The 23534-nt window shown below is 49.4% G+C and overlaps 1 protein-coding gene across 1 annotated transcript in view; it reads left to right on the plus strand.

The window, feature by feature from the left end:
• LOC147108527 (uncharacterized) overlaps positions 1-23534 on the plus strand; it is a 98156-nt gene continuing 74622 nt past the window's right edge. The window contains exons 1-2 of the mRNA XM_086005190.1: positions 1-776; positions 2551-2681. Coding sequence (XP_085861316.1) covers positions 608-776; positions 2551-2681 — 300 coding nt within the window. The 5' untranslated portion in view covers positions 1-607. The remainder of the gene's footprint in view (positions 777-2550; positions 2682-23534) is intronic.

Here is a 23534-nt window from a genome sequence, read left to right on the forward strand (position 1 = left end):
CACGAAGACAGACACGGAGACGGAGACACACACACACAGACAGACACACACGCGGAGACGGAGGCACACACACGCGGAGACGGAGACACACACATCTCCCTGAGCATACACACGTACTTCAGCTGGAGCTCTGACATTCCCAGTGAGGATTTGTTTTTTTATTAACTGTTGGTGCCATGTTTACTGCACTGGGACATGCAACATAATAAAACAGGTCCTTTAAACTAAGAGGAGCTGGCAGTGGCTGGGAGGCCCGCAGGAGGCTCCACCCCTCACACTGCTGAGGAAGCAAAGCCTGTCTCCAAGGAGATGTCAAACAGAAGCTCTGATTGTGATCCCCAGCCGATGCCACGAAGCAGAGAAACCCTCACCCTGCTTAAACCCAGGCACTGGAGGACATTTCTTTAGCCAATGCAACATTTAGGAATTTATGACTGATTAAATCCCTTATCATTCTTTGTGTTTTAATCTATATATTTTTAAATCCAGCTAGGTATCGGCGTGTGCTGGCCTCCCTACCTGGGCCACTGAGATCCTTTTATCAGCAGGTGGTCAGGAAGGCCCTGTCACTACCCCCGCCCCCAGACCCCAGCCCCTTACCTCCCTCATGCCACTTCAAAAGACCTTCGGCCTGAAAGTACTACTGGAGGACACGGGGGAGATCTTCCATATGCACAACTGTCACAACGACATGACGATAGGGGAGATGAAGTCCACGTTGGAGCTGGTGGCCGGAATACCCACCAACCTACAGAGGCTCTTCTACATCGACGAGGGTAAGGCTCTTGGTTAGCACCACTCCCCCACCCCTCGCCGTCGCCCCACCAATTGGCCATGTGTGTCGGGTATGGGTTGCCGACTCTTGGCTGGACATATTCAAGGTGGTTTCAGCACATGATCGCCATTGGTCGCCCGATATGTCCATCCTCAAATTGCCCCGCCTTCCCAGCCAATTGGAAAGCGAACAGACTCTTCGTTATCCAACTGGATGATTCCTGACTGTCGGTCGAACAGCCTTTTTCCCCCCCCCATGTCTAATATTTTTATAACTCGTAAACACAAGTGTTCAAATAATTTTTTATTGCTCCACTGATTTTTCATAGTGGTGTCCCGGAGATTAACCTTTAATTCATGGAGACTCCAGGGTAATCCTGGAGGGTTGGTAATCCTCTCCTTCCCTGTTTATGTTGCCAAATATCTCCCGCAAGGCAGGGAGTACCCCTCAGAGCTCGTTTAACCCGGGCGCCCTCCACATGCCAACGTTGGCAGGCTATTCGTCCATGAAGTCCCGCACCCGACTCTGCCCCGCGCAGGCCCACCTTCCAGCAGCCCGGGTTGCCGTCTGGTGATCAGGAGCCAGAACCCCTGGTCGATTGCTCCCCTCTCCAGCCCAGGGGACGCTGAAGCCAGCTGCAGCCGCCCGACTGCTGCCCAAATTTGAAGCTCAGCTACCTCAGCGCAGGCCGGGAATCAGGCCTGGGCCTTCCCTGCTCTGTAGGGCTGGGTCACGCTCCAAACGGTGCATGAACTAACCAGGTCAGTGGCGGACTGAAGTCCCCATCCACCATTCCGGGTCCCTCCACTTGCACTCCCCTTCTCTCTCCCCTCCCCTTCTTACATTCTATTATAGGGTATTGTTGCCTGGAAACGTGTCTCATTGATGAACTACGCACTGACATCATGACACACCTTGCCATTGTCATCACCGGAGACTCCCGGCCAATCCGGGAGGGTTGGCAACTGTGAAGTACATTTACTTGCATTGTGTGAGTGTGTGTGAGGTGTTTTCGACTGAAATTAGTGCACAAGGCTAAACTGGTGTCACCATTTTAGTGGCTAGTCAGTAATTTCTATTGGACGGCACGGATGTGGCCACACTTTCCATCATGGCTCACTGGATAGGGACCAGGAGCTGGCACCCTGGCTGATTCCCGTACCTCCTCTCCCCCCACCCCACCCCTCCCCGCCGACCCACTGGTACCGACACTAATCTTAACCTGACTGCTGCTCTGGATACTCTGCTGTCCATAGCTAGCCATTTAATAACGTGCTCCCTTTACAAACTGGGGCTCCCATGATCAGAGTCATCTCTTAGAGCATTTATACATCCTCGAGCACTTCATCACCAATCAATTACTTTTTTTTAGCTGAAGTGCAGTCACAAACGTTACGGAGGCAAATCTCGCAGCCAATTTGCACACAGCAAGATCCCAGAGACAGCAAATGAGACAGATCACCAGTTATTCCGATCTCAGCTAAGGGATACACCTTGGCCCAGGACACTGGGGGAACTGCCTTCCCCACGTCAGACAGAGCCCCGGGTTTCCAGGTCCACCTGAGTAGGTGAGCTGGGGCTCAGTTTAACAGCTCTTCTGAAAGACGGCACTTCCGAATCCAGCATTCCGCGGCACTGCCGAGGGTGTCAGTCTAGGTTACGGTCCACAGAGGCGTCGCTGATCCAAACTGACACTTCTTTTCGGTGTTTGAATGTTTCGTGTTATGTGTTGCCTAAAGTGTGGTAACACTGACAGAGGTGTGTGTGTTTCACAGGGGACCTGCCCGACAATGTCACCCTGCAATTCAACGGCATCATCAAAAATGCAACAATACACATGAAATCCTGGTTTCAAGATGGCTGGACGAAGCTGCTGCACGCTGCTGCACATGGTGATATTGAGGAGGTATCATTGCCTAATACTGAACAATAGATAATACAACTGGCCCATCAAACACTCCCAGTGCAGGTACAGCACAGGTTAGATACAGAGTAAAGCTCCCTCTACACTGAGCATCAAACACTCCCAGGGCAGGTACAGCACAGGTTGGATACAGAGTAAAGCTCCCTCAAGACTGTCCCATCAAACACTCCTACGACAGGTACAGCACAGGTCAGATACAGAGTAAAGCTCCGTCTACACTGTCCCAATAAACACTCCCAGGGCAGGTACAGCACGGGCTAGATACAGAGTAAAGCTCCCTCTACACTGTCCCATCAAACACTCCCAGTGCAGGTACAGCACGGGTTAGATACAGAGTAAAGCTCCCTCTACACTGTCCCATCAAACACTCCCAGGGCAGGTACAGCGTGGGATAGAAACAGAGTAAAGCTCCCTCTACACTGTCCCATCAAACACTCCCAGCTCAGGTACAGCACAGGTCAGATACAGAGCAAAGCTCCCTCTACATTGTCCCGTCAAACACTGTCCCATCAAACACTCCTAGGCAGGTACAGCATGGGTTAGATACAGAGTCAAACTCCCCCTACTCTGTCCCATCAAACACTCCCAGGGCAGGAACAGCACGAGTTAGTTACAGAGTAAAGCTCCCTCTACGTTGTCCCATCTAACACACCCAGGGCAGGTACAGCATGCGTTAGATACAGAGTAAAGCTCCATCGACACAGTCCCATCAAATAATCCCAGGCAGAAACTGCACGGGTTAGGAACAGAGTAAAGATCCCTCTACACTCTCCAATCAAACACTCCCAGGGTAGGTACAGCACGGGTTAGATACGGAGTAAAGCTCCCTCTACACTGGCCCATCAAACACTCCCAGGGCAGGTACAGCATGGGTTAGATACAATGTAAAGATTCCTTTACACTGTCCCATTAAACACTCCCAGGGCTGGTACAGCAAGGGTTAGTTACAGAGTAAAGCTCCCTCTACACTGCCCCATCAAACACTACCCAGGGCAGTTACAGCACGGGTTAGATACAGAGGAAAGCTCCCGCTACACTGGCCCATCAAACACTCCCAGGGCAGGTACAGCATTGGTTAGATACAGAGTAAAGATCCCTCTACACTGTCCCATCAAACACTCCCAGGGCATGTACTGCATGGGTTAGATCCAGAGTAAAGCTCCCTCTACACTGTCCCAACAAACACTCCTAGGGCAGGTACAGCACGGGTTAGATACAGAGTAAAGCTCCCTCTACACTGTCCCATCAAACACTGCCAGGGCCGCTACAGCACGGGTTAGATACAGAGTAAAGCTCCCTCTACACTGTCCCATCAAACATTCCCAGGGCGGATACAGCACGGCTGAGAGACAGAATAAAGCTCCTTCTACCGTCTCCCATCAAACACTCCCAGGGCGGGTGCAGCACGGGTTAGATATAGAGTAAATCTCCATCTACACTGTCCCATCAAACACTCACAGGGCGGGTACAGCACGGGTTAGATACAGAGTAAAGCTCCCTCTACGTTGCCCCATCAAACACTCCCAAGGCCGCTACAGCACGGTTAGATACAGGTTAAAGCTCCCTCTACACTGTCCCATCAAAGACTCCCAGGGCAGGTACTGCATGGGTTAGATACAGATTAAAGCTCCCACTACACTGGCCCATGAAACACTCCCAGGGCTGGTACAGCATTGGTTAGATATAGAGTAAATCTCCCTTTACATGTCCCATCAAACACTCCCAGGCAGAAACTGCATGGGTTAGATACAGAGTAAATCTACTTCGACACTGTCCCATCAAACACTCTCAGGGCAGGTACAGCACGGGTTACATACAGAGTAAAGCGCCCTCTACACTGTCCCATCAAACAGTCCCAGGGCAGATACCGCACGGGTCAGATACAGTGTAAAGCTCCATCTACACTGTCCCATCAAACACTCCCAGGGCAGGTACTGCACGGGTTAGATACAGAGTAAAGCTCCCTCTACACTGTCCCATCAAACACTCCCAGGTCAAGTACTGCATGGGTTAGATACAGAGTAAATCTCCCTCAACACTGGCCCATCAAACACTCCCAGGACAGGTACAGCAGGGGTTAGATACAGAGCAAAGATCCCTCTACACTGTCTCATCAAACACTCCCAGGGCAGGTACAGCACGAGTTAGTTACAGAGTTAAGCTCACTCTACACTGTGCCATCAAACACTCCCAGGGCAGGTACAGCATGGGTTAGATACAGAATAAAGCTCCCTCTACACTGTCCCATTAAACACTCCCAGGGCAGGTACAGCATGGGATAGATACAGAATAAACCTCCCTCTACACTGTCCCATCAAACACTCCCAGGGCAGGTACAGCATGGGATAGATACAGAATAAAGCTCCCTCTACACTGTCCCATTAAACACTCCCAGGGCAGGTACAGCATGGGATAGATACAGAATAAAGCTCCCTCTACACGTTCATAACAAACCGTCCCAGGCAGAAACTGCACGGGTTAGATACAGAGTAAAGATCCGTCTACACTGTCCCATCAAACACTCCCAGGGCAGTTTCAGCACAGGTCAGATACAGAGTAAAGCTCCCTCAACCCTGTCCCATCAAACACTCCCAGGACAGGTACGGCATGGGTTAGATACGGAGTAAAGCTCCCTCTACACCATCCCATCAAACATTCCCAGGACATGTACAGCATGGGTTAGATACAGTGTAAAGATCCCTCTACACTGTCCCATCAAACACTCCCAGTGCAGGTACTGCGTGGGTTAGATACAGAGTAAAGCTCTCTCTACACTGGCCCATCAAACACTCCCAGGGCATGGACAGCATGGGTTAGATACAGAGTAAAGACCCTCTACCCTGTCCCATCCAACAATCCCAAGGCAGTTGCTGCACGCGTTAGATACAGAGTAAAGCTCCCTCTACGTTGTCCCATCAAACACTACCAGGGCCGCTACAGCACGAGTTATATACAGAGTAAAGCTCCCTCTACACTGGCCCATCAAACACTCCCAGGGCAGGTACAGCATGGGTTAGATACAGAGTAAAGCTCCCTCTACACTGTCCCATGAAACACTCCCAGGGCAGGTCCAGCATGGGATAGATACAGAATGAAGCTCCTTCTACACTACCCATCAAACACACCCAGGGCAGGTACAGCATGCGTTAGACACAGAGTAAAGCTCCTTCTACACAGTCCCATCAAACAGTCCCAGGCCAGGGACAGCACGGGTTTAGGTACCGAGTAAAGCGCCCTCTACACTGTCCCATCAAACACTCCCAGGGCAGATACAGCACGGGTTAGATACTGTGTAAAGATCCCTCTACACGGTCCCATCCAACACTCCCAGGGCAGGTGCAGCAAGGGTTAGATACAGAGTAAAGCTCCCTCTAGACTGTCCCATGAAACACTCCCAGGGCAGGTACTGCATGGGTTAGATACAGATTAAAGCTCCCACTACACTGGCCCATGAAACACTCCGAGGGCTGGTACAGCATTGGTTAGATATAGAGTAAATCTCCCTTTACATGTCCCATCAAACACTCCCAGGCAGAAACTGCATGGGTTAGATACAGAGTAAAGCTCCTTCGACACTGTCCCATCAAACACTCTCAGGGCAGGTACAGCACGGGTCACATACAGAGTAAAGCGCCCTCTACACTGTCCCATCAAACACTCCCAGGGCAGGAACAGCAATGGTTAGATACAGAGTAAAGCTCCCTCTAGACTGTCCAATCAAACACTCCCAGGACAGGTACAGCACGAGTTAGTTACAGTGTAAAGATCCCTCTACACTGTCCCATTAAACACTCCCAGGGCAGATACAGCATGGGAGAGATACAGAATAAAGCTCCTTCTACAATGGCCCATCACACACTCCCAGGGCAGGCACAGCATGCGTTAGATACAGAGTAAAGCTCCCTCTACACAGTCCCATCAAACAGTCCCAGGCAGAATCTGCATGGGTTAGATTCATATTAAAGATCTCTCTACACTCTCCCATCAAACGCTCCCAGGGCAGTTACAGCTCGGGTTAGATACAGAGGAAAGCTCCCTCTACAGTGTTCCATCAAACACTCCCAGGGCAGGTACTGCATGGGTTAGATACAGAGTAAACATCCATCTACACTGTCCCATCAAACACTCATAGGCCAGGGACAGCATGGGTTTAGGTACAGAGTAAAGCGCCCTCTACACTGTCCCATCAAACACTCCGAGGGCAGATACAGCACGGGTCAGATACAGTGCAAAGCTCCCTCTACACTGGCCCATGAAACACTCCCAGGGCAGGTACAGCAAGCGTTAGATACAGATTAAAGCTGCCTCTACACTGCCCCATCAAACAGTCCCAGGGTAGGTACTGCATGGGTTAGATACAGAATAAATCTCCCTCTACATTGTCCCAACAAACACTCCCAGGACAGGTACAGCACGGGTTAGATACAGAGTAAAGCTCCCTCTACCCTGTCCCATCAAACACTCCCAGCGCAGGTACTGCTTGGGTTAGATACAGAGTAAAGCTCCCTCTAAACTGTCCCATCAAACACACCCAGGGCCGCTACAGCACGGGTTAGATACAGAGTAAAGCTCCCTCTACACTTTCCCATCAAACACTCCCAGTGCAGGTACAGCACGGGTTCGATACAGAGTAATGCTCCCTATACACTGTCCCATCAATCACTACCAGGGCAGTTTCAGCACAGGTCAGATACAGAGTAAAGCTCCCACTACACTGTCCCATCAAGCACTCCTAAGGCCGGGACAGCACGGGTTAGACACAGAGTAAAGCTCCCTCTACACTGTCCCACCAAACACTCCCAGGACAGGTACAGCACGGGTTAGATACAGAGTAAACTCCCTCTACACCAGCCCATCAAACATTCCCAGGGCATGGACAGCATGGTTTAGATACAGAGTAAACTCCCTCTACCCTGTCCCATCCAACACTCCCAAGGCAGTTACAGCACGCGTTAGATACAGAGTAAAGCTTCCTCTACATTGTCCCATCAAACACTCCCAGGATAGGTACAGCACGAGTTATATACAGTGTAAAGCTCCCTCTACACTGTCCCATCAAACACTCCCAGGGCAGGTACAGCACGGGTCAGATACAGAGTAAAGCTCCCTCTACATTGGCCCATCAAACACTCCTAGGGCAGGTACAGAACGGGTTAGATATAGAGGAAAGCTCCCTCGACCCTGTCCCATCAAACACTCCCAGGACAGGTACAGCACGAGTTAGTTACAGAGTAAAGCTCCCTCTACACTGGCCCATCAAACACTCCCAGGGCAGGTACAGCATGGGTTAGATACAGAGTAAAGCTCCCTCTACACTGTCCCATCAAACACTCCCAGGGCATGTACAGCACGGGTTAGATACAGTGTAAAGCTCCCTCTACACTGGCCCATCAAACAGTCCCAGGGCAGGTACAGCAAGGGTTAGATACAAAGTAATGCTCCCACTACGTTGTCCCATCAAACACTCCCAGGGCAGGTATAGCACGGGTTAAATAGAGAGTAAAGCTCCCTCTACACTGTCCCATCAAACACTCCCAGGGCAGGTACTGCATGGGTTAGATATAGAGTAAAGCTCACTACACTGGCCCATCAAACACTGCCAGGGCATGGACAGCATGGGTTAGATACAGAGTAAACTCCCTCTACCCTGTCCCATCCAACACTCCCAAGGCAGTTACTGCACGCATTAGATAAAGCGTAAAGCTCCCTCTACATTGGCCCATCAAACACTCCTAGGGAAGGTACAGCACGAGTTAGTTACAGAGTAAGACTCCCTCTAAACTGGCCCATCAAACACTCCCAGGGCAGGGACAACATGGGTTAAATACAGAGTAAAGCTCCCTCTACACTGTCCCATCAAACACCCCCAGGGCAGGTCCAGCATGGGATAGATACAGAATAATGCTCCTTCTACACTACCCATCAAACACACCCAGGGCAGGTACAGCATGCGTTAGATACAGAGTAAAGCTCCCTCCACACAGTCCCATCAAACAGTCCCAGGCCAGGGACAGCACGGGTAAGATACAGAATAAAGCTTCCGCTACAATGGCCCATCACACACTCCCAGGGCAGGCACAGCATGCGTTAGATACAGAGTAAAGCTCCCTCTACACAGTCCCAGGCAGAATCTGCACGGGTTAGATTCATATTAAAGATCACTCTACACTCTCCCATCAAACACTCCCAGGGCAGTTACAGCTCGGGTTAGATACAGAGTAAAGATCCATCTACACTGTCCCAACAAACACTCCCAGGCCAGGGACAGCATGGGTTCAGGTACAGAGTAAAGCGCCCTCTACACTGTCCCATTAAACAGTCCCAGGGCAGATACAGCACGGGTCAGATACAGTGTAAAGCTCCATCTACACTGTCCCATCAAACACTCCCAGGGCAGGTACTGCACGGGTTAGATATAGAGTAAAGCTCCCTCTACACTGTCCCATCAAACACTCCCAGGTCAAGTACTGCATGGGTTAGATACAGAGTAAAGCTCCCTCAACACTGGCCCATCAAACACTCCCAGGACAGGTACAGCAGGTGTTAGATACAGAGCAAAGATCCCTCTACACTGTCTCATCAAACACTCCAAGGGCAGGTACAGCACGAGTTAGTTACAGAGTTAAGCTCACTCTACACTGTGCCATCAAACACTCCCAGGGCAGGTACAGCATGGGTTAGATAGAGTAAAGCTCCCTCTACACTGTCCCATCAAACACTCCCAGGGCAGGTACAGCATGGGATAGATACAGAATAAAGCTCCCTCTACACGTTCATATCAAACCGTCCCAGGCAGAAACTGCACGGGTTAGATACAGAGTAAAGATCCGTCTACACTGTCCCATCAAACACTCCCAGGGCAGGTACAGCACGGGTTAGATACAGAGTAATGCTCACTCTACCCTGTCCCATCAATCACTCCCAGGGCAGTTTCAGCACAGGTCAGATACAGAGTAAAGCTCCCTCTACCTTGACCCATCAAACACTCCCAGGACAGGTACGGCATGGGTTAGATACAGAGTAAAGCTCCCTCTACACCATCCCATCAAACATTCCCAGGACATGTACAGCATGGGTTAGATACAGTGTAAAGATCCCTCTACACTGTCCCATCAAACACTCCCAGTGCAGGTACTGCGTGGGTTAGATACAGAGTAGAGCTCTCTCTACACTGGCCCATCAAACACTCCCAGGGCATGGACAGCATGGGTTAGATACAGAGTAAACTCCCTCTACCCTGTCCCATCCAACAATCCCAAGGCAGTCGCAGCACGCGTTAGATACAGAGTAAAGCTCCCTCTACGTTGTCCCATCAAACACTACCAGGGCCGCTACAGCACAAGTTATATACAGAGTAAAGCATTCTCTACACTGGCCCATCAAACACTCCCAGGGCAGGTACAGCATGGGTTAGATACAGAGTAAAGCTCCCTCTACACTGTCCCATCAAACACTCCTAGGGCAGGTACAGCACGGGTTAGATGCAGAGTAACGCTCCCACTACGCTGTCCCGTCAAACACTCCCAGGGCAGGTACAGCACGGGTTAGATACAGAGTAAAGCTCCCTCTACACTGTCCCATCAAACACTCCCAGGGCAGGTACTGCATGGGTTAGATACAGAGCAAAGCTCCCTCTACACTGGCCCATCAAACACTGCCAGGGCATGGACGGCATGGACAGCATGGGTTAGATACAGAATAAACTCCCTCTAACCTGTCCCATCCAACACTCCCAAGGCAGTTACTGCACACGTTAGATACAGAGTAAAGCTCCCTCTACATTGGCCCATCAAACACTCCTAGGGAAGGTACAGCACGAGTTAGTTCCAGCGTAAATCTCCTCCTACACTGGCCCATCTAACACTCCCAGGGCAGGGACAGCATGGGTTAAATTCAGAGTAAAGCTCCCTCTACACTGTCCCATCAAACACTCCCAGGGCAGGTCCAGCATGGGATAGATACAGAATAAAGCCCCTTCTACACTACCCATCAAACACACCCAGGGCAGGTACAGCATGCGTTAGATACAGAGTAAAGCTCCCTCTACACAGTCCCATCAAACACTCCCAGGGCAGGTACAGCACGGGTTAGATACTGTGTAAAGATCCCTCTGCATGGTCCCATCCAACACTCCCAGGGCAGGTGCAGCAAGGGTTAGATACAGAGTAAAGCTCCCTCCAGACTGTCCCATCAAACACTCCCAGGGCAGGTACTGCATGGGTTAGATACAGAGTAAAACTCCCTCTACACTGTCCCATCAAACACTCCCAGGGCAGATACAGCACGGGTCAGATACAGTGTAAAGCTCCATCTACACTGTCCCATCAAACACTCCCAGGGCAGGTACTGCATGGGTCAGATACTGTGTAAAGATCCCTCTACACTGTCCCATTCAACACTCCCAGGGCAGTGCAGCAAGGGTTAGATACAGAGTAAAGCTCTCTCTGCACTGTCCCATTCAACACTCCCAGGGCAGTGCAGCAAGGGTTAGATACAGAGTAAAGCTCCCTTTACATGTCCCATCAAACACTCCCAGGGCAGGTACAGCATGGGTTAGATACTGTGTAAAGATCCCTCTACACTGTCCCATTCAACACTCCCAGGGCAGTGCAGCAAGGGTTAGATACAGAGTAAAGCTCCCTCTACAATGGCCCATGAAACACTCCCAGGGCAGGTACAGCATGGGTTAGATATAGAGTAAAGCTCCCTTTACATGTCCCATCAAACACTCCCAGGCAGAAACTGTATGGGTTAGATACAGAGGGGGAGAAATTGGGTGGAGCCGCAAACGTGGCACCAAGCTCGCCTGGGCGCCAGATTTTGCGCTGCGATCGGAGCAGCAGCGATCGCTGGAAATTCAGCTTGAGCGCCCCAAGAGGGACACGGGGCGAGGCTCGAGGCGCTCCGCGTCCCTCTTAGGGCGCTGAAACTGAATATTGCAGCGCAACGTGCCGCAGTGCCACACGCTGCGGCACGGCGCGCTGCGGTACTGCAGGCCTTCCTCCCATTCTTAAGGGGGAGGGGCCTGCACCAGCGCGATGAGCGATCGCGAGTGCCAGCAAAAGAGCCCAGCACCGAGGAGAAGTGCCGGGCTCTCGGAAAACAGCCGGCAATGCCGCGGGGGGAGAACAGGAGGCCGGGGACGGAGGTGCTGGCAGGTGGCCGCCGAAAAAAGCGGCCGCCCCGCACTTCCACCTTAATTTGCGCCACCGCTGCCACAGGTAGTCCCCGTGAACCGGGTGCGGTTAGCGAGCAGCGCTACAGAGGCGGTCGCTGCCAAATATCGCGATCGGGGCGGTAGCGGGGCGCTGCGCACACTGATGACATCATCGGTGGCGGCGCAGCGCAACAGGCTAACGCCGACATTAGCGCCCAAGCTAAATATCGTGGGAGGTGTGGCCAGTGGCGCTAAAGCCACTGAGTGCCCTCTTTAGGTGCTAACTGGTGGCACAGCCCACCGAATTTCTAGGCCAGAGTAAAGCTCCCTCTACACTGGCCCATCAAACACTCCCAGGGCAGGTACAGCATGGGTTAGATACAGAGTAAAGCTCCCTTTACACTGTCCCATCAAACACTCCCAGGCAGAAACTGCACTGTTTAGATACAGAGTAAAGCTCCCTCTACCCTGTCCCATCCAACACTCCCAAGGCAGGTACAGCACGCGTTAGATACAGAGTAATGTTCCCTCTACACAGTCCCATCAAATACTCCCAGGCCAGGGACAGCACTGGTTTAGGTACAGAGTAAAGCGCTCTCTAGACTGTCCCATCAAACACTCCCAGGGCAGGTACAGCACGGGTCAAATACAGTGTAAAGCTCCAACTACGCTGTCTCATCAAACACTCCCAGGGTAGGTACAGCACAGGTTAGATAAAGAGTAAAGCTCCCTCTACACTGTCCCATCAAACACTCCTAGGGCAGGTACAGCACGAGTTAGTTACAGAGTAAAGCTCCATCTACACTGGCCCATCAAACACACCCAGGGCAGGGACAGCATGCGTTAGATACAGAGTAAAGCTCCCTCTACACAGTCCCATCAAATACTCCCAGGCAGAAACTGCACGGGTTAGGTACAGAGTAAAGATCCCTCTACGCTCTCCCATCAAACACTCCCAGGGTAGGTTCAGCATGGGTTAGATACAGAGTAAAGCTCCCTCTACACTGGCCCATGAAAGACTCCCAGGGCAGGTACAGCACGGGTTAGATACAGAGTAAAGCTCCATCTACACTATCCCATCAAACACTCCCAGGGCAGGTACAGCACGGATTAGATACAGAGTAAAGCTCCACCTACACTGTCCAATCAAACACTCCCAGGGTAGGTTCAGCACGGGTTAGATACAGAGTAAAGCTCCCTCTACACTGTCCCATCAAACACTCCCAGGGCAGGTACTGCATGGATTAGATTCAGTGTAAAGCTCCCTCTACTTTGTCCCATCAAACACTCCCAGGGCAGGTACAACACGGGTCAAATACAGAGTAAAGCTCCAACTACGCTGTCCCATCAAACACACCTAGGGCAGGTACAGCACGGATTAGATACAGGGTAAAGCTCCACCTACACTGTTCCATCAAACACTCCTAGGGCAGGTACAGCATGGCTTAGATACAGAGTAATGCTCCATCTACACTATCCCATCCAGCACTCACAATTCACAATTCACAATTCAAATCGCTTTATTGGCATGATAAGTTACATCTTATGTTGCCAAAACATCAAAATACATTTATGGTTTAGCACATAAACGCAGTTCTATTCATACAGTGTATAAACAGGTATATCCCTGAGTGTATAAATATACATTCGCATTGTTTATATATATTTTTTTCTTAGTTTACTGGTTGTCCCTCTGTTCATGGCAAGCTGTAACATAGTGTGCCGCCAGTGTTATACAGCTTCTCTCCTCTCCCAGTAGGAATGGGAGTTTTTGGTTGTCATTCAGATTTCTGAAATCAGGGCATATTTGTGAGAATTTTTGGTAGAAATTCTCCCTGATGCCCTGATATTTTCCACAAGCTGTGAGGAAGTGCATCTCTGTCTCCACCACTCCCTGACTGCAGTGAGAGCATATCCTGTCCTCTCTTGGCAGCCTGGTCTGCCTGTGTTTGCCTTTTTCGATCGCTAGGCTATGTTCGCTAAGTCTGTACCTTGTCAAGGTTCTTCTCAGTTTGTTATCCTTTACCATGGTCAGGTAATCAGCTATGTTGTATTGTCTGTTTAGGGCCAAGTAGCAATTGAGTTTGCTTTGGGTTTTTGTTGTTTCTGCCCAATATGTCAGATATTTTTCCTTTTGCTTAGCGACGATTGTGTTGGGTCGAATTCTTTGTGTTACCCTGTCACTGTCCTGGGGCTGGTTATTGTTAGTATTGTTAGTAGTTACTTCACTGAGTCCCAGGACTAGTTGACTGAGGGTATTCTTCTTTATGGTCAGCTCTTGGCACTTCAGGGCGTCGTAGTGATAGCATTGGGGATTGCTCATTTGCAGGTGATTCCAAAATTTGGTGGCTCTTTTTTGGATAGTGATTATTAATGGATATTGGCCTAGTTCCGCCCTGCATGCATTGTTTACTGTTTTCCTTTGAGTCCGGAGGATACTTTTACAGAATTCTGCATGTAGGATCTCAATTGGGTGTTTGTCCCATTTTGCAAATTCTTGTTGAGTTAGCGGTCCCCATACCTCACTGCCATAGAGTGCAATTGGTTCAATTACTGATTTGAAAATTTTGAGCCAAATGCTAATTGGGATTTCTATTTGGATTGATTTTTTGATGGCATAGAAAGCCCTTCTTGCTTTCTCTTTCAGTTCATTCACAGCCAGTTTGAAGTTTCCCGTAGAACTGATTTTTAAGCCCAAGTATGTGTAGTTAGTGGTTTGTTCAATTTTGGTTGTTCCTACTGTGAAATTTATTTTGGGTCCCTGATGTTTGGATCTTTGCTGGAACACAAGGACTTTGGTTTTTTGGGGATTTATTGTCAGGGCCCAAGTCTGGCAGTACGACTCCAGCAGGTCCAGGTTTTGCTGTAGCCCCTCTTTAGTAGGTGACAGCAGAACCAGGTCGTCTGCATAGAGGAGGAATTTAACCTTGGATTCATATAGGGTGAGGCCGGGTGCTGTAGATTGTTCAAGTAGTTTTGCCAATCCATTTATGTAAATATTAAAGAGTGTCGGTGAGATTGGCGAGCCCTGCGTCACCCCCCGCCCCTGTGGGAAGTATTTTGTTTGTTTGTCTCCAATTTTAACTGCACATTTGTTGTTTGTATACATTGATTTAATTACATCATATGTTTTCCCTCCTACCCCACTTTCGATAAGTTTCAGGAATAAACCGTCATGCCAGATGGAGTTGAAAGCCTTCTGGAAATCTACAAAGCATGCGTAGATTTTGCTTTTGTTATGGTGAACGTGTTTGTCAATTAGGGTCTGTAGGGTGAAGATATGATCGGATGTTCTATAGTTTGGCAGGAATCCAATTTGGCTTTTACTCAAGACATTGTGCTCCTCAAGGAAGTTTATAAGTCTTTTGTTTATGATGCTACAGAATACCTTCCCCAGGTTACTGTTTACACAGATGCCTCGATAGTTGTTTGGGTCGATTTTGTCCCCACTTTTGTATATGGGCGTTATGAGTCCTTTGTTCCAGATATCAGGGAAATAACCGACACTCAGAACCAAGTTGAAGAGTTTTAGGATAGCCAGTTTCATTTTGTTGTCTGTGTGTTTAATCATCTCGTTTAGTATGCCGTCTGTCCCGCAGGCTTTTCCTGGTCGCAGGTCCTTGAGTTTTTCAAGAAGTTCTTTTTCTGTTATTATGGCGTCCAGCGGGTTTTGGTTATCTTTTATGGCCATTTCTAGCTTTTCCAGTTTTTTGCATATTTGGTGTTGCTCTGGTCTTAGTGTATTTTTCTGGTATAATTTTTCAAAGTGGTTTACCCATGTGTCCCCATTTTGAATGGCCAAATCGTCTGTGTAGTGTTTTCAAGTTTTCCCAGAAACAATTGGAATCAATGGATTCCTCCATGGAGCTGAGTGTATTCTTAATATATTGCTCTTTTTTGGTTCTGAGTGTGTTTCTGTATTGTGTTAGTGTCTGACAATAAGTAAGGCGTAGTTCCTCGTTTTCTGGATGTCTGTGTTTTTGGTTTGATATTTTTCTAAGTTTTTTCCTCATGTTATGGCAATCTCGGTCAAACCATTTTTCATAGTTTTTTGTTTTGGGTTTGTTCTTGCGAGCTTTCAAGTTTGCATTTGTTGCCAAATTATCAAAAATATTGTTTAGTTTACTAACTGCCCGGTTTACGCCTTCTTTATTGTGAGTGTATATGTTACCCAGAAAGGTGTCTAAGAGAGCTTGAGTTGATGCATTGCTAATTGTTTTCTGGTATTTTTCCGTGTCGTTTTTGGCCCATCTGTACGATTTTTTGGTGTTGTACAGTTTACTGGGTTGTGTTTCTATGTTGTTTGTTTCTGTCTTTTTGAGGAACATAGTAATTTGACTGTGATCTGACAGTGTTGTTTGTGGTTTGACTGTGAATGCTCTGAAAGAGGATGGGTCTAAGTCTGTAATCATATAGTCTACTGTGCTGCAGCCAAGAGGTGAGCAATGGGTCGATCTTCCTAGGAGGTCTCCTATGAACCTACCATTGACAATGTACAGACCCAGGTTTCGACAGAGCTGTAGTAGCTGTTTTCCGTTGGTATTTGACTGCTTGTCGCAGTTATGCCTGTATGGAAGGGAAGGGATGTCAAAGTGGTTATTCCTGAAAACGTAATTGTTTCCCTGATTATTGGTGAAGTCTGGTTCTTCGCCCGTTCTTGAATTGAGGTCCCCACAGATCAACACGTTCCCCTGGGCCTGGTATTGGATAATTTCCCCCTCCATGTTGGAGAAGGTGTCCTCTTTAAAGTACGGGGAATCCATTGGAGGGATATAAAGTGCGCAAATGTAAACATCTTGGGTGTTTGAGATAATCTCCCTCTCAAGTTTGAGCCACATATGGTTTTCGCCCTTTTTTATAAATTTGATGTAATTCTTAAGTTCTGTTTTAAACCAGATCAGTATGCCTCCGGAGTCTCTGCCTTGGGTTACACTTGGTAATTTATTGGAGGGGACCACCAGCTCAGTGTACCCTTGGGGACAGCCAGTGTGTCCTTTTCCTTTCTACCAAGTTTCCTGTAAAATGATAATATCTAGGTCTTTAGTTTCACCTATGAACTCTGGGGTCCTACTTTTCACTTCTCGCAGTGAAGAGCGTAGACCTTGGATATTCCAGGTCGAAATATATAAGGATTTCATGTTAAGTTTGATCTTTTACTATGATAGGTTAAAGAGTGGTACGTGTTTGTCGTGTCTAAGTGTGGGGAAAAAAGAGATCACATCAGTTGTCCACAAAAGTTAATACAATTTGGTTACAGTTCTTTCTATTAATTAGTCCTTGATCCATAAGGCGGAAGTAGATGCTGCTGCACATCTGCTTATTGTCTCTTAATGGATTGTTTCTGTCTGAGGTATTGCGTACGTCCTGTGCATCTCTCCCTCTGTCTGGCTGGGAGCAGTCCTATTCCCCTGTGGGACAGGAGTGGTGCAGGTCTGATATTGTTGTTTTGCATGGGGATCCTCTCTGGTCTTGGTTGGTGTGTTGGTGGTCCTTGTAGTGTTCCTGATATGTACCCCGCTGATCTCTGGTGGTCGGGGGGGGGGTCCTCTTGGAGTCTGGGTATGGACCCGGTTAAAAGCGACGTCCTTCAGGGCTTTAGCAAAGATCGATATTCTTTGCCTTTGGATGTGGACGTGGTCGTAAAGACATTCCTCATCGAGGGTGGGGTGTTGGGCCAGGTGTACGTTGTGGTTTGATTCGCAGTCTCTTGCTATGCTGGCATTTATCTCATGAATTGTGTTGTTGTTGAAGTCTGTTCTCGGCAATATTGTGGAAACAGTGATTCTAGTGTTTGGAAATGTACTGCTTGCTTTCCTAATCATTGCTCTGAGCGATGTTGCTACTTCTTTCTGTTGGGTCTTTAGGTCATTTGTGCCCGTGTGTATTATTATGTGTTGGGGGGAGCCTAATCTGGCTTTGGTCAGCCATCCCATGGCTCTGTTTGTTGTTGGGCACCAGATCTTTTCTACTTTACTTCTAGGGAATAGCTTTTTCTCCCATAGAAATTTCCCATTTGAGTCTATGAGTATTACGACGTCAGCCTTGTTTGTGTTTACTGTCTGGTGGCTTTCGCTTGGACTCATAGTGTGTGTGCTGGGCTGGGGTGTCTGGTGTGTGCGTACCTCTTGTGAGCGGCCCGCTTGTGGTTCCACGGTGGTGGGGGAAGATTGCGAATCAGTATGCTGGTCGGTCTGTGTGGCACCCCTTGTATTGTGTGTCTGTTGCTTTTGTTCCGTGTGGGAGTGCAGCCGTTCCGTCCGGCTCTGTCTTGTCTTATCTCTAGCCTCTGGTTGCTGGTCTAATGGTGTTTTCTCTCCTCTATGGCTCTCTTCTTTTTCCTGCAGCTCTTTCACCTGATTCCTAAGTAGATTCACCTGGTTCTCAAGTAGCTTCAGCTCTCTCTTGTGTCTCTCCCTCTCCTGATTTTGATCGTCATTCATTTTGAGGAAGTCCTCTCTAAGTTTAACCATCTCTATCTCTAATTGATTAAATTTATCTTTTGGTTGTATCTGGCTGTGTGATCCCGGGGTATGTGTCTGGTCGGCCCTGGAAGGCTCACTCACTTCCTGGCTAGGCTGGTCGGCCCTGGAGGGCTCACTCACTTCCTGGCTATGCTGCTCTTCTCTTGGTGAGCTGGGAATGGTAGGGGGACTATGTGTGGCTTCCTCCCTGGTAGTTATGCTGGGGTTTGTCAGTTGTATCGTGTGGCTGTGGTTCCCCGGGGTTAGTGTCTGGCTTGAACTGTGTGGCTCGTTCACCTCCTGACCAGGCAGATTTTCTCCTGGTAAGTTGTCAATGTTGGGGGGAGTGCGGGCCACTCTGGGGCTGTTCCTTCCCCCCTTAGTTAATTTTTTCAGTGTCCTGAAGGCCGTTGCAAATTTGTCGAGGTTGCCTTGCACTAATATTGTTCCGGTATTGTACGCGTTGACTGTCGTAGTTGAACTGTCTCCTGGTGTGTTAATTTTCATTATGGACCCATTTGCGGTATTTTCTAGCTTAACATTGGTATAGTGTGATTTTATTGCTGTGATCCAAGCCACTGGCTGATCTGAGTAGAAAATGAGGTTACTTTTTGTCCCATTGTTGTAACAGTCAGCAAAAAGTGTTTCTGGTTTTTCTCTCATCTGCTCATGCTTGATCGCTTTTATAGCTTTTTTTGCGGTGTTGGGGGGAATCTGGAAGCGGGGCTGTTGTGGATCTTCTGATTCGCTCATTTTTGGTAAAGTATTGTTGATCTTAGAATAAGCTTTTCTGGGGCCCCGGGTTTGGTGTTTCCCTCTCCCTGTTCGCGAACTTTCCCGGTCCCCCTCTCTGACCCCGTGGTCCCTGGGCCTCGGCTTCTGGGTTCACCCTTCTCAGGTCTGGGTCTGTGAGCCGCTGTTTCCCGGTGCCTTCGGGCTGTTCCCCTCCCCCTCAGAGGTCTCTGTGCCTCTGTCTCGGCCTGGCTCCTCGGGCCTTTCCCTGGCTTCAGTCTCCCTCCCTGGGCCCTGTACTCACAGTCTTGGTTTGCTTCTGGAAGCCTTCTGGTTGCTCCCCTTCTTCTCAGAGGTCTCTGGGCCTGGCTCGTCGGGCCTTTCCCGGGCTTTCTAGCCCAGCCGCCGCTCGGGCTGTGCCTCGTTCGCCGTTCGGGTGCTGGACTGCGGTCGTCGCTCGGGTGCTGGACTGCGGCCATCGCTCGGGTGCTGGACTGTGGTCGTCGCTCAGGTGCTGGACTGCGGCCGCCGATCGGGCCGTGTCTCGTTCGCTGCTCGGGCTCCCCGAGTCACCTCGTTCCGGCTGCCGCTGCGTCTCCGTGCGGCCTCCCCGATTTCCTCGTTTCCCGAAGCGGCCTCCCCGAGTCTCCTCGCTCCGGCTGCCGCTGCGTCTCCGTGCGGCCTTCGCGCCTCGGTTCCCGATGCGGCCGAGTCACCTCGCTTCTGCTGCTGCTGTGGCCCCGTGCGGCCGCTGTTCTTTGGTTTGTATATTTTTTTTTTCCCTTATTTCTTTTTTTTTCTTTGGCTTTTTTTTCCTAATTTCCTCTGGTTTTATTTCCTTTGGTGGTCTTTTCCTTCCTTACTTAATCTAGACTAAACTTAAACTTAACTAAACAAACTAAACTAACTTAACTAGAACTAAATTTAACTTTAAAACCTTTTTAAACTTGAAATGAACCTTTTTTTCCCCCACTTTAAACACTAAAAACACTAAAAATTCAGCAGCCCATCTTCAGCGTGTGTATTCACTCTGTCTGGCTGTCTCAGGGCAGGTACAGCACGGGTTAGATACAGAGTAATGCTCCCTCTAGACTGACCGATCAAACACTCCCAGGACAGGTACAGCACGGGCTAGATACAGAGTTAAGATCCCTCTACACAATCCCATCAAACACTCCCAGGGCAGGTACAGCATGGGATAGATACAGAATAATGCTCCCTCTACACTGGCCCATCAAACACTCCCAGGGCCCGTACAGCATGGGATAGATACAGAATAAAGCTCCCTCTACACTGTCCCATCAAACACACCCAGGGCAGGCACAGCATGCGTTAGATACAGAGTAAAGCTCCCTCTACACATTCATATCAAACTGTCCCAGGCAGAAACTGCACGGGTTAGACACAGAGTAAAGATCCGTCTACACTGTCCCATCAAACACTCCCAGGGCGGATACAGCACGGGTTAGATTCAGAGTTAAACTCCATCTACACTGTCCCATCAAACACTCCAGGGCATGTACAGCACGGGTTAGATACAGTGCAAAGATCCCTCTACACTGTCCCATGAAACACTCCCAGGGCAGGTATAGCACGGGTTAGATACAGAGCAAAGCTCCCTCTACACTGGCCCATCAAACACTTCCAGGCAAGGTACAGCATGGGTTAGATACAGAGTAAAGCTCGCTCTACATTGGCCCATCAAACACTCCTAGGGCAGGTACAGCACGGGTTAGATACAGAGTAAAGCTCCCTCTACCATGTCCCATCCAGCACTCCCAGGGCAGGTACAGCACGGGTTAGATACAGAGTAATGCTCCCTCTAGACTGACCCATCAAACACTCCCAGGACAGGTACAGCACGGGTTAGATACAGAGTTAAGATCCCTCTACACAGTCCCATCAAACACTCCCAGGGCAGGTACAGCATGGGATAGATACAGAATAATGCTCCCTCTACACTGGCCCATCAAACACTCCCAGGGCAGGTACAGCATGGGATAGATACAGAATAAAGCTCCCTCTACACTGTCCCATCAAACACACTCAGGGCAGGCACAGCATGCGTTAGATACAGAGTAAAGCTCCCTCTACACATTCATATCAAACTGTCCCAGGCAGAAACTGCACGGGTTGTCCAAAGATGTGCGGGTTAGGTTGATTGGCCATGATAAAATATTGGCCCTTAGTGTTAGGGGGGATTAAATACGTGGGGTTACGGGGATAGGGCTTGGGTGGGATGGTTGCCGGTGTAGGGACCGGGTGCTAGGGTTTGGATGATCAGCCATGATCTCGTTGAATGGCGGAGCAGGCTCGAAGGGCCGAATGGCCTACTCCTGCTCCTATCTTCTATGTTTCTATGTTTCTATGGGTTAGATGCAGAGTAAAGATCCGTCTACACTGCCGCATCAAACACTCCCAGGGCAGGTACAGCACGGGTTAGATACAGAGTAATTCTCCCTCTACACTGTCCCATCAAACACTCCCAGGGCAGGTTCAGCACAGGTCAGATACAGAGTAAAGCTCCCTCTACACTGTCCCATCAAACACTCCCAGGGCGGATACAGCACGGGTGAGTATAGAGTAAAGCTTCCTTTACACTTTCCCAGCAAACACTTCCAGGGCGGTTACAGCACAGGTTAGATAAAGAGTCAAGCTCCCTCTACACTGTCCCATCAAACACTCCCAGGGCAGGTACAGCACGGGTTAGATTCAGAGTTAAACTCCATCTACACTGTCCCATCAAACACTCCATGGCATGTACAGCACGGGTTAGATACAGTGTAAAGATCCCTCTACACTGTCCCATCAAACACTGCCAGGGCAGGTACAGCAAGGGTTAGATACAAAGTAACGTTCCCACTACGCTGTCCCATGAAACACTCCCAGGGCAGGTACAGCATGTGTTAGATACAGAGTAATCTCCCTCTACCCTGTCCCATCCAACACTCCCAAGGCAGTTACAGCACGTGTTAGATACAGAGTAAAGCTCCCTCTACGTTGTCCCATCAAACACTCCCAGGGCCGCAACAGCACGGGTTAGATACAGAGTAAAGCTCCCTCGACCCTGTCCCATCAATCACTCCCAGGACAGGTACAGTACGGTTGAGATACAGAGTAAAGACCCCCCTACACTGTCCCATCAAACACTCCAAGGGCAGGTACAGCACGAGTTAGTTACAGAGTAAAGCTCCCTCTACACTGTCCCATCAAACACTCTCAGGGCAGGTCCAGCATGGGATAGATACAGAATAAAGCTCATTCTACACTAGCCCATCAAACACACCCAGGGCAGGTACAGCATGCGTTAGATACAGAGTAAAGCTCCCTCTACACAGTCCCATCAAACAGTCCCAGGCAGAATCTGCACGGGTAAGATTCATATTAAACATCCCTCTACACTCTCCCATCAAACACTCCCAGGGTAGGTACAGCACAGATTAGATACACAGTAAAGCTCCCTCTACACTGTCCCATCAAACACTCCCAGAGCTGTTACAGCTCGGGTTAGATACAGAGTAAAGATCCATCTACACTGTCCCATCAAACACTCCCAGGGCAGATACAGCACGGGTTAGATACTATGTAAAGATCCCTCTACACTGTCCCATCCAACTCTCCCAGGGCAGGTGCAGCAAGGGTTAGATACAGAGTAAAGCTCCCTCTAGACTGTCCCATCAAACACTCCCAGGGCAGGTACTGCATGGGATAGATACAGAGTAAAGCTCCCTCTACACTGACCCATCAAACACTCCCAGGGCAGGGACAACACGGGTTAGATACAGAGTTAAGCTCCCTCTACACTGTCCCATCAAACACTCCCAGGGCAGGTACAGAACGGGTTAGATAAGAGTAAAGCTCCCTCTTTTCTGTCCCATCAATCACTCCCAGGGCAGGTACAGCACGGGTCAGATACAGAGTAAAGCTCCATCTACGCTGTCCCATCAAACACTTCTAGGGCAGGTACAGCACGGGTTAGATACAGAGTAAAGCTCCTTCTACCCTGTCCCATCAAACACACCCAGGGCAGGTACAGCACCAGTTACATACAGAGTAAAGCTCCCTCTACGTTGTCCCATTAAACACACCCAGGGCCACTACAGGACGGGTTAGATACAGAGTAAAGCTCCCTCTACACTGTCCCATCAAACACTCCCAGGGCAGGTACAGCATGAGTTAGTTACAGAGTAAAGCTCCATTTACACTGGCCCATCAACCACACCCAGGGCAGGTACAGCATGCGTTAGATACAGAGTAAAGCTCCCTCTACACAGTCCCATCAAATACTCCCAGGCGAGGGACAGCACCGGTTTAGGTACAGAGTAAAGCGCTCTCTAGACTGTCCCATCAAACGCTCCCAGGGCAGGTACAGCACGGGTCAAATATAGAGTAAAGCTCCAACTACGCTGTCTCATCAAACACTCCCAGGGTAGGTACAGCACAGGTGAGATACAGAGTAAAGCTCCCTCTACACTGTCCCATCAA

This window comes from Somniosus microcephalus, chromosome 13, assembly GCF_052327205.1.
Source record: "Somniosus microcephalus isolate GS21.2 chromosome 13, FLI_Smic_1.0, whole genome shotgun sequence".
In the NCBI taxonomy this organism is placed as follows: Eukaryota; Metazoa; Chordata; class Chondrichthyes; order Squaliformes; family Somniosidae; genus Somniosus; species Somniosus microcephalus.